Raw genomic sequence first — 15,260 nt, 5'->3', positions numbered from 1 at the left:
AACACCGAAGCAAAGAAATCATTTAATCTTTCCGCAATGGCCTTATCTTCTCTAAGTGCCCCTTTAACCCCTCGATCATCTAACAGTCCAACTGACTCCCTTCACAGGCTTTCTGCTTCGGATATATTTTAAAAAGTTTTTACTGTGAGTTTTTGCCTCTACAGCCAACTTCTTTTCAAATTCTCTCTTAGCCTGTCTTATCAATGTCTTACATTTAACTTGCCAATGTTTATGCTTTATCCTATTTTCTTCTGTTGGATCCTTCTTCCAATTTTTGAATGAAGATCTTTTGGCTAAAATAGCTTCTTTCACCTCCCCTTTTAACCATGCCGGTAATCGTTTTGTCTTCTTTCCACCTTTCTTAATGGGTGGAATACATCTGGACTGTGCTTCCAGAATGGTATTTTTTAACAATGACCACGCCTCTTGGATATTTTTTACTTTTGTAGCTGCTCCTTTCGGTTTTTTTCTAACAATTTTTCTCATTTTTGAAAGTTTAGCACAAGAGCCTTGGATTTGCACACTGTTCCTCTTCCAGTCATTAAATCAAATTTGATCAAATTATGATCACTATTGCCAAGCGGCCCCACCACTGTTACCTCTCTCACCAAGTCCTGTGCTCCACTGAGAATTAGATCTAAAATTGCTCCTCTCTCTCGTCGGTTCGTGAACCAATTGCTCCATAAAGCTATCATTTATTCCATCCAGGAACGTTATCTCTCTAACGTGACCCGATGATACATTTACCCAGTCAATATTGGGGTAATTGAAGTCTCCCATTATTACTGCACTACCAATTTGGTTAGCTTCCCTAATTTCTATTAGCATTTCACTGTCAGTCTCACCATCTTGACCAGATGGACGGTAGTATACCCCTATCACTATAATCTTCCCCGACACACAAGGGATTTCTACCCATAAAGATTCAATTTTGTATTTAGTCTCATGCAGGATGTTTATCCTGTTGGACTCTATACCATCCCGGACATAAAGCGCCACACCTCCTCCTGAGTGCTCCTCTCTGTCATTGCGATATAATTTGTACCCCGGTATAGCACTGTCCCATTGTCTCTGAGATGCCAATTAAGTCTATTTCATCATTCACTGCTATACATTCTAATTCTCCCATCTTACTTCTTAGACTTCTGGCATTAGCATACAAACATTTCAAAGTTTGTATTTGTTTGTATTTTCATTCTGCTTTTTAATTGATAGGGATAAGTTAGAATTTTTTTAGCTCAGGTGAGTTTTTATTTACAGGCACTTGGACTACTTTTCTTATTATTGGAACCTCACTGTTGGGATGCCCTAATTCTAATGCATCATTAGTATCCTTTGAAGATACCTCTCTCCGAACCATGCACTGCTGAGTGACTGTCGGCTTTCCCCTTTGTTCTAGTTTAAAAACTGCTCTATCTCCTTTTTAAAGGTTGGCGCCAGCAGTCTGGTTCCACTCTGATTAAGGTGGAGCCCATCCCTTCGGAAGAGACTCCCCCTTCCCCAAAAGGTTCCCCAGTTCCTAACAAAACTGAATCCCTCTTCCTTACACCATCGTCTCATCCACACATTGAGACTCCGGAGCTCTGCCTGCCTCTGGTGACCTGCGCGTGGAACAGGGAGCATTTCAGAGAATGCTACCCTGGGAGGTTCTGGATTTAAGCTTTCTACCTAAGAGCCTAAATTTGGCTTCCAGAACCTCCCTCCCACATTTTCCTATTTCATTGGTGCCCACATGTACCACGACAGCCGGCTCCTCCCCAGCACTGTCTGAAATCCTATCTAGGTGATACGTGAGGTCCGCCACCTTCGCACCAGGTAGGCATGTTACCAGGCGATCCTCACGCCCACCAGCCACCCAGCTATCTACATTCCTAATAATCAAATCATCAACTATGACGGCCGACCTAACCCTTCCCTCCTGGGCAGTAGGCCTTGGGGAGATATCCTCAGTGTGAAAGGACAATGCATCACCTGGAGAGCAGGTCCTTGCTACAGGATCCTTTCCTGCTGTACCTGGTTGGTGCTCTCCCATCATGAGACCTTCTTCCTCCAAGGCAGCACCAGGGCTGCCAGTCTGAAGTTGGGACTTGACTACCATGTCCCTGAAGGTCTCATCTATATACCTCTCTGTCTGCCTCAGCTCCTCCAGGTCTGCCACTCTAGCCTCCAGAGATTGGACTCGTTCTCTGAGAGCCAGGAGCTCTTTGCATCGCATGCACATGTACAACTTCTCACCGGTGGGTAAAAAATCATACATGTGACACTCAAATGCAAAAGACTGGGAAGCCCCCCTCTTGCTGCTGGGGGGGGGGGCTTTTTGAAGTTCGCTTCAAAAAGCGAAGTTCGCGGAGTTTGCTTTTTGAAGAATTTAGTATTAGGTTTAGACTGGAGAGGAGTCCATCGATTTTTTGAAAACAAGTTTCCCAGAATTCTAGAGTTTTTGTGTAGGATTCTTTGAGGGGGATGACGATCTGGACATCATCTGCGTATAGAAAGTTTTTAAGGTTTAATTTGGTTAGCAGTTGGCAGCGGGGGAGCAGGTAAATATTAAAGAGCATGGGTGAGAGGGAGGAGCCCTGCGGAACTCCCAAAGAGGAAGGATAATGCTGAGATTCTTTGTTGTGTAATTTGACCTTGTAGCCTCTGTTCCCCAGGAACGATTTGAACCAAGACAATGCTGTTCCTGTTATTCCAATGTTCGCTAATTGATTTAGTAGAGTGGAGTGGTTAACCGTATCAAAAGCAGCTGAGAGGTCCAGGAGGATCAGTAAGTAAGCATGACCTTTATCCAGGACCATGATAAGGTAGCCAGTCAGGGATATGAGTAGTGATTCAGTACTTAAAGATTTTCGGAAACCATATTGGGTCGGGAACAGAATTTTGTGTTCTTCGAGGTAGTCTGAAAGTCTGGAGTTAACTAGTTTTTCCATTACCTTGGCTAAATCACCTAGCATCCACACCTCTCCTTTCATAGAAATTATGTGAATATCCTCTATCTATTTCTTCTGCCTGCAAAAGGAGTCTATATATTTCACCAATGGATATTCCATTCTCTCTTTTCAGATTAACCCACTGTGCCTTCTCCTTACCTCATAGGCACTGCACTTCTGTTTTAATATTACTTTTTTATATATAGCACCACTCCTCCTCCTTTAATTCTTACTCTGTCTTTTCTGAGTAGATTGTAGCCCAGAATTACAATATCTCAGTTGTGGCTTTCTACGTATCATGTCTCCAATTTATCACATGAAAGCTACTCTGTCCAAGTCCATGACTGCCTTTAGATCTAGGTCTTTATTTCTTATACGCTGAGGTAGATCTTAAAAAAGTTTGCGCAACCGGCGCAAACAAAAGTACGCCGGATTTTATAAGATATGCGCGTAGCCGCACAGGCTGCATTGCGGGGGGACTCGGGACCGCACTCCCTGCCCACCCCCGAACCATCGCCACGCCCCCGGACAAACACCGGGCCTGCCGACACGCCCCCTCCCGCCCCTTTTACTAAGCCCCGGGACTTAGGCGCGCCGGCGCGTGAGTGCCCTGCGTGCGTAAATCTGGCAGGATTTACGCGCTCAGGGCTTTTAAAATCTACCCCTTTGTGCATTAGCATACATAACTTCCAGATGTTACCCTTGTTTTCTAATTGTTTACAAATGTTTAATGTTTTACTTATCTGTGGGCTTGTGACGAGAATAAGAGAAAAGAGGAAGTAGAGAACCTAGAAATTAGCAAGCTGATAGTTGGAGGACTCTAGCTTTAAACTATATATAGGGACCTTCATTTTCGGTTTTTATTGTTCTTTATTTTTCCCTAGAACTTATCAGGGTTTATTAGAGCAAGAACAAAAACAGGAGAAAATCAGCTAAAAAAATGACTCTTCTTTTCGGGTAAATACTGTAGTTTATTTTGGTGGACAGAAGCCAGGACACTAAAACAATATGAAGTAGATTGGCCGTCCCAACCACCCATTCCCTGCCTAGCATGTCTCTCTCTCCTCAACCCCCCTGCATTGCAGTAGCATTAATCCTTACCAGTGGAGGCTCCAGTCTTCTCCTTCCTTCATTAGTATGCACTATACTTCTGCACTGCAGTTCTGTTATTGTGCAAGGCAAGGGAGCCTGCAATGAAGAACGTCAGGTGGACAGGGCCTGCTTCAAACACGTTTGCAGTACCAGACAGCAGGAACTTTGGCTGCTTTGGGGAGGAGGAGGAGGAGGGACTGGAAACAGCATGGATGGCACTAGAGAGTAAGTGCTTTAACTGATGGTGGGGTGGGGGGGAATACTTGAAATTTGCCCCACAGTAGCTTCCAGCAGTGGCTGGAGGCCTTGAAACACTGCATCTACAGCTCTGGAGAAGCTTTTAAATCATCCTTTTTAATCACCTTTCGAAAAATACTGGAATTTATGGGTGAAAATCAGTTTAAATTGAAAATGAAGGACCCCGACTACATAATATTCAGTAAGCCAGTGAGTGGACAAGTTATCTGGCTACAGGTAGCCAGATAACTTGTCCCACATATTCAGTGGGATGATCATCCTACTCCTTTTAGCCAGGTTACTTTAAAATTAACTGGATATCTTTTGAATATTGCTGGTTAGGTTTACAGTTGTCTCATCTTGCTTGGCCAGATAAAGGTGAATTTTCAAAAGGTTGTGTGCAAGCAAATTAGCAAATGTGTGTGTAAATAATACATATTTGCATAAATGCTATTTTATAAATCTCAAACATACAAGTGCAAGTAATGGTGCACAACTACATTTTCTTGTATAAAAAAGGGGCAGGCCAGGGGCATTCTGAGCTGGGGCCAACTTTTATATATATATGCTGTTCTTTTTTATCCTGCAAAAGCAACGAACGTAGGTATGTTACTTGTGTATATGGTGGCTTTGCTTCGGTGGGGCCCTCTTCTTCAGCCACCGCAATGATGGAGTTGGCAGTGGCCAGGCCTAGGAGCCGATGCAAAAAATGTGCTGAAAGCAGCGCTGTGTGTTTAGCATCCGCTTTCATAACGCACCCCCAGGCACCTCTCCTGGGGGCGAGATGCAGTATTTAAATTAGGGCTCGCGCTGTCGAGGAGGCGCTAAGGGCAATTGTGCGCCCCTAGCACCTCCTTGACAGCGCGAGCCGGAGAGAGGTCCGCTGTCGGTGACTGTCCGCCGGTTAAGAAAACAAATGCTGAATTTATCAGTGTCCCATTTTCCTAACCAGCGCACATGCAGGGGTAGGAAAATGGATGCTGATAAATTCAGCGTCCATTCTCCCAACCTGAAGGCATGTATAAATCAATATTGAAGTGTTGGGGGGCAGTACAGAAAAGTAGTTTTTTCTGCTTTTCTGTACTAGTTTTAGTAGCGCTCAGCAATTAATGCCTGCTCCGGGCAGGCATTAATTTCTGAACGCTAAAATGTACATCCTAGACGCATATATATATATATATTTTTTTTTTTGGCATAGGGAGTGAATAGCTAATAGCCTCATTGATATGCATTTGCATGTGAAGAGCACTATTAGTTTCACTCCATGTTGGACATGTGTTGTAGAGGTGCTAATCCCCTCATCGCATAAGGGGATTAGTCAGCGCCTATACAATCCGCATCCAACTGCAGGTTATACAGTGCACTGGGTTAAGCACACTGTATTGCATCGGCCCCCTAGTTTAGTGTCGGGTAGCACTGATTGAGGCTCATTACCCACTCGGGGGATCTGGCTACACATATTTAAAAAGTTAAGTTAAAGGGCCATGCTAGCCTCCTGCTTGCTTCCCAGTCCTGCCAAAATTAAAAGCTAGGGTGCTTTTTTAATGTATACGTGGGTTTTTTTTACCATGCTATAGTCAACAAGAAGTCACAACTCTTTCCTTTCTCTCTTCTAAATTCAACTCCAACTGATACAGTGGAAAGGCATTTTAAGCTACTGGGTTGGGATGCCTCCCATCCCAACACAGTAGCTTAAAACTGAAAGATCTTTAGCCCAGATTGAGGTAGCAGCCTAACATGACCCAGGTTTTGCACTTTTAGCGTTGCTAAGGGAGCTACTTTGGAACTACTTCTGTGAATATCCTGTTTTTATTTGCATTGCAAAAACAATTTACTTCTTTAACATCATGTTTTCCTCCACAGATATCTTAATTTAACTTTACCAAAGCTCAGGATTGAGAGCTGCTATAACTTTCAAGAAATCCTCAGGAACATGAATGTCTCCACCTTGCTGGGGGAAAATGCAGATTACAGTAAAATAAGTGATGCACATCTTAACATTGGAAAGGTAAGGACGTCAAGCCATTGAAAGCATGCAGTGCAAGGTCTTTCATCAAGTTTATAGCAAAGGAAAAATCTACACATAAACCACCTATCATTAAATAGTGCATGGACACTAACGTAGCATGTTGGGTGTACTAGGGCTACACTTTGGTTTGAAAATGGTATTTGTTTCAATGTATTTTTTTTTTTTTTTTAAATAAATGAAATGTAATTTTATTTTTCTGTTTTAGTGCTTATCAAATGTTATAATATAAAAAACACATTTGGTGCACAAAAAATGAGATACACCAATGAAATGAAATGAAATGAAAACAAAAAATACTGCATGCCCTTAATATGAACATGGAAGAAGTGATAGACAAATTAAATAATAGCAAATCACCAGGATCACCCCAGAGTTCAAATACGAAATAGCAGAAATAGTAGTGGTAATCTATAACCTATCAATCAAATATGCCTTCATACCAGAGGACTGGCATGTAGACACAAATTACAATCATGCTGCATACAATGGAATACAAACGAATAAATAATTTTTTTTTCTTTCTTTAATACCAAATCGGGAAAACAGGATTCATAAATTCCATTTATATAACTACTTTTTACAACATTTTAATATCCTTTCCCTATTACAAAACTATAAGGGAATCCTATCCAAACAATAAAATAAAGCAAATTTTACCAAATAGATGAGAGTAAAGCAGAAAACTTAATTTTATATCCAATTGTATTTAGGACCCAGCTTCCTCCCCTTGGTTATGTCTAGCTTCCAGGAATCTCTCCAGATGTTCCGGTTCATAATACACAAATCTTTCTCCTCCTGTGCGCATTATACATTTGCAATGAAATCTTACAATAACATGTATACCAAATGTTCTAGCTTGATTTGCCAACAACAAGAATTTTTTCCTTCTTATTTGAGTTTCTTTGGCTAAGTCTGGATATATCCAAACCTTTTGACCCAGGTATAAAGAGGTTCTTTTCACAAGAAACAATTTTAAAATGTTATCCCTTTCAGATGAAAGGTTAAATTTAACCATAAGAGTACCTCTTTTTTCAACCTGAGAACTTAAGGAAGTTTCTATAAGTTCTGTTACATTTAATGAAGTATCACCTACTCCCTGATCTAAATTTTCCTCAGTTTTCCAACTAATAAAATAAACATTTAATATCAATGGAATACTTTCTGGGGTTAAAGACAAAACCTTCAGAAAGTAATTCCTCAATTGTTCTCTAGGGGATATCAATTTGCATTTAGGAAAGTTGACAATTCTTAAATTGGTATATCTTATAGAGTTCTCTATATTTTCAACTTTCCTAGTCAAATTCATCTCTCCCTGAACTATAGATGACTGAACATTTTTAATTTGTTTTATCTCTTCCTCAACTTTTGCCAAGGACCCCATATGACTTGTAACTATAGGATTCAAATTAAGCAAAGCAGTTTGCATATCTTTTATACTACTGTTCAAGTTTGAAATATTTGTTTGTAATGCTACTACAGCCTGCCATATCATATCCATTGTTACTCTTTGTGGATTTCCAATGTAGTAGGCAAAGGACTCAACGTTTGAACTAAACAGAATTCCTGACTGCTTTGATTCCCCAAAGGGGGGGGTAAGATCTGTTCCTCTAGAAGGGAAAACCCCTTCACTAATTCCCACCTTGCTAGAAGAAAGGATTGAAAATCCTTCCTTTTCCTTTACTGCCATACCTAAACCATGATCTCCCCCAAACAGGCTCAGAGCCTCTGACGAATCCCATCGGGGATCTGAGCCTAGATCAGTGGTGGTTGCAGTAAACCAAGGTGGAGTAGATGTAAGTGGAGCCCCGGGACTCAGACTGACTTCTCCCAGAAGAGAGGGGACTTGCTTTACATCTCCTCCTTTAACGGGACTCTCCGGGGAATTTAATTCTGCTGGTGAAAAAAAACCTGTCATAGTTGTTTGCATTAAGGAAGGTCTTACAGGGGTCGAGGCTTCCTGTCTGACCTCACCTTTTCTTTTTGTATGAGGCATACTAAACCAAAAAAAAGTACAAACAACAACTATAAAGATTTCACATTACTCTCATAAATCTACAATATACTAAAAGAAATATAGAGATAGAGGGGCAATGAGTTGGGCCAGCCTCCCAGCCTCCGCCGGCCTAAGCCGGACCAAGCCACGCGCCCCTTACGGAGCGCCCCTTACGATGCACCGTCTGCCGTCCGATTTTATCGGCAGACGGTGGTCGATGACGTCACTGGGACTCCACCCCCGCCGAACCTCTCAGCTGGATTCGAGATGTTCCGGGGTCTCTCACCTCCAAATTGCAGGACAAGGTTAGTCTCCCAGTGTTGGGGCAACTCCAGAGTCCCACTCTCTCTCTTTCTCCTCGGACTCCCGGTTTCACAGTGTCTGCCATCCGATTTTATCGGCAGACGCTGGCCGATGACGTCACTGGGACTCCACCCCCCGCTGAACCTCTCAGCTGGATTCGAGATGTTCCGGGGTCTCTCACCTCCAAATTGCAGGGCAAGGTTAGTCTCTCAGTGCTGGGGCAACTCCAGAGTCCCACTCTCTCTCTTTCTCCTCGGACCCCATAAATAATTTTTAAAGTTTAAAGAAAAAGTAACTGCCACCATGGATAAATGGTACTGTGAGAGGATTTTAAAGCCATTAGGTCCTGCTTTACATTATAAAAAATGTAAAGCAGGACCTATTGAGGAAAATGGGAAAGCATATAAGCACTGCCAAATTATATGCAAAACATTAATAAAGTAGGCCAAGAAAGAATTGGAGGGGAAAATGCCAGAGACATAAGGTAATAATTAAAACTTTTTCAAGTACATTAAAAATAAAAAACCTATGAGGGAGTCATTCAGTGACCAGGGAATAAAAGGAACACTCAAAAAACATAAGGCCATAGCAGAAAAACTAAAAACATTTTTTACTACAGTCATTATTGTGGAGGATTTGGGGAGATAGTTACATGTGGCGCCCCTACGGGTTGGCCACTAGATGTTACCTAGTCCCTACAGATAACAACCAGCTAGAGGAAATACCATTTTTGTAGCTCCTCCTCTAAAGGCAGCTGAGTGGGTGGACCCTGCTTATAACTAGGGTCTAGGACTAGCACCAGAATGGCATTTGAGTTCAGGGTTTGGGAAGTGAGGAGCCCTCGTTTGAGTGGGTTCCTTTTGTTGAGACCTACAGCCTCACCCAGTATACTTTTGGGATTCCTGTACACCCCCTGCCATGCAGGGTTGCCAACTGGCTCCAGATTTTCAGGGCAGGTTGATCCAATTGTAGTATTACTCCTCTGCATGCAGGTACTTGTAGTCTTGATTTTCTGAGGGAATACAATAGGTAAATTAGAATAAGTCCCAGCATGCAATGGCATAAAACCAGGACGATCAACCTGTCCTGAAAATATGAAGCTGGATGGCAACCCTACTGCCAGGTTGGGTGCCAATATAGGTAAAGCTTCATTAGGATTTTGACTGCATTAAGAATTATTTTGGCTGGGTGACAGCTTGGTGCTCTGGATAAAGATTACCCCCTAGATCCAGAGGCCAGGTCACCAAGCCCTGCTATTTCTCTTCGAGAGTCAGAGAAAAGTTGCAGGGACAGTCGGCTCCAGAATATATTTGGAATTTAGTGAATTCTGCTATTTTGGTGGAGAGGAGTTTTTTTTGTCACCTCCCCTCTCAGTCTGAAGCTTGGACAGTGTGCCTGTGCAGGCTTTTCCTGCAGAGAGGCTCAACAAAGCAACTAAAGAAACAAAAGAGGAGCAGAGAAGTCTGTACACAGGATATTCCCCCTCTTGGGACACAGGCCTAGGCTGGGTAACGGTGACAGGACTGTGAAACCCTTTAAGAAGATTCCCTGTGGTTTAGAAAGAAGCCATCCAGAGTAGGGAACCATAAAGCCCTCATTTCCAGAGAGTTAGGAATCCCCAGGAACACTTTACACTCCTCTGTACATCCATTTATCTCACCTGGCCATTGATTACTTTTAAAGAAATCAGTAAATGTTATTTTTGAACACCCAGACCTGTGTCCTGCAGTCTTTGTCCCAGCCAGCACCAGCACTACACTGCACAGCTGCACACAAGAAAGGGAGTCACCCCACCACCTGGCCACAAGCATCTGCTTTTCCCCCTAAAATGGACTTGCCCCTGGGGTAATAAAATTGGAGGGGACCTGTGGCAAAGGACGAAGACGTCATCGGCCCAGGAACCCCTTTTCTCCCAGGCGCGCACCGGAAAATTGCCTCGGGTCCAGAGCGCGCAAAAAAAACAATCCACCCCAGCAGCCAACGGGAAGAACCAGGCCGGCAGCCTGGTGAAGTGGGATCGTGGGTTGCGGCAATCCAACCCGATCAGCATCGGGAGGGGAGGGACAGCTGCTGGGGAGAGCCCAATTCATATCGGGAGCGTTGGGACAGTGGAGGATGTTGGAGGGAAGCTGTGAGGGGTTGGCTGGCACTGCGGGATGGCTTGCAGTTTCCCTCGCCCGGGCACACACTTGCAGAGAGTGCCGATGGCCTAGAGAGGGATGGACCCGGAGGGGGGGGGAGGGGGGCTCATCCCAGGCAGAAGAGGAGGAGAGGTGAAGGCAGGCTTTTGGAGGGTATCCTTCCGCCTGAGAGGGAGTTTGGAAGGGAGGGGAGCAAATTCCCAGTCAGATGGCAGCCTGCAGGCCACGTGGTGCACTGGGAGGCACCCGTGGCAGTGAAGGCCCCGATGCACAGAGCAGCAACTACAGTGAACCCACTGCAGCACAATTGTATTGGAGGGGAGAAAGGGGAATTTGTGGCTTGCGTGGGCATCGGAAGGCACGCAGTCAGGGAACCCACCTTTTGGGGTAGGCAGCACAGATGCTCCCCCCCCCCCACCCCGATACACATTAGGAGTGAGGGGGAGGAGAGGAACAGCGCCGGGATCTCCCTGATCCATATTAGGAGTGTGGGGGGGGGGGGAGGGGGAGTTGACGCTGCGGGATCGGTAGGGCCATAGATGGATCGCAGGCCTTTGTCTGCCAACCCGATCAGCAGCAGGAGGGGAGGGACAGCGCTAGGATCTACCTGATCCACAGCAGAAGAGAGAGATGAAAGGGACAGTGCTGGGATTCCCCCAATCCATATTAGGAGCGGGGGGGGGGGGGGGCACAGGTTCCCTTGCCTGGGTACACAGGTGCTGGGAGCGCCGGCGGTCAGGAGGGACCCGGTGGGATGGTTTGCCCCAAGTGGGAGAGGCAGGCTATGAAAGGCGCTCCTTCCGTCCCAAACAGCCTAAAAGGTGTTCAATAGGGAGGTGAGTGGATTCCAAGCCTGGGGGCATCTCGCAGGCCTCGCGGCGGGCTGGGAGGCGCTCGGGGCAGCGTAGAACCCGGTGCACAGAGAAGCAAATTAGCGTGGTCGCCGCAGCAAAATGGGTATTGGAGCGGAGAGAGGGGAATTCGATGCTTGCATGGGCATCAGAGGGCACGTGGCTAGGAGCCCACCTCTTTGGGCAGGCAGGGAATTAGCAGCTGGAGTGCCAGCATTGGTCTTTTCAGCCGCCTGGCAACAAGAATGGGGGGATTGGGGGGGTGTGTGGAGGCATGTTCAGATTAAAAAAGGGGGACCTGATGCTGAGCATATAGGGGTGGGAGCGGCTATGCCCTATGTATCCGTAGACGAAAAGGCGCGCATAGGACGTGGCCCCCAATCCGGAGTCTGAGGCAGATAGCCTGTCCCGATCCAAAAAAAAAACCCACCACTGAGACGGATAGTACCACAGAACAAGGGGAACTTGATCGCCCCCAGGATCGGAGCAGCGGTCTATAGGCTGGGTACCCCTGTTCACTTTGGGACTTAGGTCTGATTACTTGGCATGATACTGAGTGGATGGCCAGGGAGGGGATGACAGGGGAATTGCTGGCGCGAAGTTGACGGTGCCGGTTCCGACGACATCGATGCAATGGATGGAGGCAGGGTTTGAGCACGGAAGAGAAGTTCCTTCTTCTCCATTCTGGCCTTGCGACCTTTTGGTGTCATCAGAGCACATTTGGTGCAGGTCAAGACATCGTGCTCGTGTCCTAGACACATAACACAGACTTTATGGAGGTCTGTGATGGACATGGTGCGATTACAGTCCGGGCACCGACGGAACCCCAAGGACATGGCCATGGAAAAAAAATCGAGCCACAGTACGGTCGACGGCCAGTAGGCCGCAAGGGCCAAACTCTACAGTAATCGACGGAAAACGGGTAAAAACTTACCGGAGTACCGCAGTCTGAAAAAAGTTAAAGGAGAGACCCCTATGGGGCAAATTAACTTTTAGCAATTCCGTGAGGAAAATTCCTGTCAGGAATCTCTGCAGAGCTCCTTTACCGCAAGGCTACTGCTGCGCGGAAAAAAGAAGACTGAGGGGGGGACCCCTGCTGGCTGCAGGGTTAGTACCATGCTGGGCATGCCCAGTAGGGGCCAGTCAAAGTTCTGGAAACTTTGACAAAAGTGTTCCGTGATTGGGCTCCATCTTGTGATGTCACCCATATGTGAGGACTACCATCCTGCTTGTCCTGTGAGAATCAACTGTTCCCATCCAAGTGAAGAAATTATATCAAGAAATATGGAACATTGTGAAGGAATAGGATAACAATTAACCTGAATATTAAAATCTCCCAAAATGATCATGTTGTTCAAATTCCTCCTGGAGATCTAGCCTGGTCTGGTTATCCAAACCTGGATCCCAGCTCTTATTCCCCAATCTCTGGTTACTCCCTCTGAGCCCCACCTATCGTGCAGGATCCTACCCATAGAGCATGCTCTCCTTAAGACATTTAAGGTAGACCAGGCATCTAACCTCGTCCTGCACAGGTAAATAAGCGAACACTAGGGGCAATGTATCACACTTGCCTTCCTGGTACAAAGCAGTAATTTCTCCAGTTGATGACTAGTATTTTATCATATTCTATGATCTTTATCTATTTACCTATGATCTCCAACAGACCTTTTAGGGTTAATGTTGTACTTATGTGTATAAGGTCACTAATATATATAGTTATATATGGGACATCCTCCCCTCCCCAGTGCCAAGGGAGGGGAGGTCAACATTATTTAAACAATTCTATTCACAGTCTGGGTTTTCAAGCCTGAATGGGGGTAAAACAGTATTCCTAACCCCCTAAATACCATGTCCAGGTCACACCTCATGAATTTCCAGGATCCCAGGTGCCTCAACCCCATATCAGTCAAATCACACTGGCCCACAGTAGCAACAATTTCTTAAACAGTTTATTTAAAAGTGAGAATGAGAAAGGAAAAGTAAGGGCAGGGGAACCAGAAGAAAATAAGCAATTTGCAAAGAATCAATGGCAAGTGCTAACATATCATATATAACAATGAATCATAGTTTCAGTAACTTGATACCCTAGAAACGAATCATACACCTCTTACCTCACTGCATAAAGCATAGATGAGAGAGAAAAAAATGTTTATACCCAGCTCAGGAAAACACAGTTCAAATAGCCAATAGTAGAGTAGTGGAAATGCAACCCCTTTCAAAGGCAGGTTTTTGATATATAACTCTCCCTTGGCATAACTGTCCAGCATGTAATTGTTTCCCCAAAAGATGAATAGAATAATAAATGCTGGAGATCTCATTTTAAAAAAAAATCCTCTTTTCTATTTTGTACATCCAATTTTTATAATCACCCACTTTCATAAATTAAATCCATCCTAGTCCCATGTGACCAGATTTTCCTTCACTGCGAATCTAAACCGCAGCGCAATTCTTGGAACAGCTTCCAGCAGCTCCCAGTCTACATATGTATTTTTTTTCCTTGAAGCTGAAATACGGTCTCTGTTTTTCTAGATTAGGAACTTCTGGGTCTTGCAGAAGATACCACACCCAGGCTCTGTCCTTAATTCAGGCAGCTGCCCTGGCTCCTTCAATAACCTCTCTGCTTTAAGAAAAAAAAAACCTGTCTACCTTGGGTAATTTTTTTTTCAAGCTCCAATATTTCCATAGACCAGAGAGAATGCAAAACTTCATTAAAAATTACATGAAGGATTTACTTTGGTTTTACTAATGAAGCTCCTCCTGAACTTCATTGGGAAAACTGATTATTTAATAGGGATGTGAATCGTTTTTTGATTTAAAACAATCGTCAGATATATTTTAAATCATCAAAAATCGTTAGAGCCGCGATACAATAACAATTCCCCCGATTTATTGTCAAAAAATCATAAATCGGGGGAGGGCGGGAAAACCGGCACACCAAGACAACCCTAAAACCCACCCCGACCCTTTAAAACAAATCCCCCACCCTCCCGAACCCCCCCAAAATGTTTTAAATTACCTGGGGTCCAGTGGGGGGGGGGTCCCGGCACGATCTCCCGCGATCTCTCGCTCTCGGGCCACGGCTGCGTTAATAGAAATGGCGCCGGTGGCCCTTTGCCATATGACAGGGCAAAGGTAGCGCTGGCCCCATTTTGGTTCCTGTCACCCGACGTCACGAGTGCAGGAGATCGCTCCCGGACCCCCGCTGGACCCCCAGGGACCTTTGGCCAGCTTGGGGGGGCCTCCTGACCCCCACAAGACTTGCCAAAAGTCCAGCGGGGGTCCGGGAGCGACCTCCTGCACTCGCATCGTATTGCCAATATTCAAAATGGCGCCGGCGCTACTTTTGCCCTCACTATGTCATACGCTGGCGCCATTTTGAATATTGGCAATACGATGCGAGTGCAGGAGGTCGCTCCCGGACCCCCGCTGGACTTTTGGCAAGTCTTGTGGGGGTCAGGAGGCCCCCCCCCAAGCTGGCCAAAAGTCCCTGGGGGTCCAGCGGGGGTCCGGGAGCGATCTCTTGCACTCGTGACTTCGGGTGACAGGAACCAAAATAGGGCCAGCGCTACCTTTGCCCTGTCATATGGCAAAGGGCCACCGGCGCCATTTCTATTAACACAGCCGTGGCCCGAGAGCGGGAGATCGCGCCGGGACCCCCCACTGGACCCCAGGTAATTTAAAACA

At 45.3% G+C, this 15,260-nt stretch overlaps 1 protein-coding gene across 2 annotated transcripts in view; it reads left to right on the top strand.

Annotated features, from left to right (window-relative positions):
- AGT (angiotensinogen) overlaps nt 1–15,260 on the top strand; it is an 85,222-nt gene that overhangs the window by 63,242 nt on the left and 6,720 nt on the right. For both annotated transcript variants that reach the window (XM_029594189.1, XM_029594188.1), the window contains exon 4: nt 6,123–6,267. In XM_029594189.1, coding sequence (XP_029450049.1) covers nt 6,123–6,267 — 145 coding nt within the window. The remainder of the gene's footprint in view (nt 1–6,122; nt 6,268–15,260) is intronic.

Source organism: Rhinatrema bivittatum, chromosome 3 (genome assembly GCF_901001135.1).
Source record: "Rhinatrema bivittatum chromosome 3, aRhiBiv1.1, whole genome shotgun sequence".
In the NCBI taxonomy this organism is placed as follows: Eukaryota; Metazoa; Chordata; class Amphibia; order Gymnophiona; family Rhinatrematidae; genus Rhinatrema; species Rhinatrema bivittatum.
Note: the sequence above shows the minus strand (reverse complement) of the source record. Positions and strands in the feature narration are given on the sequence as shown.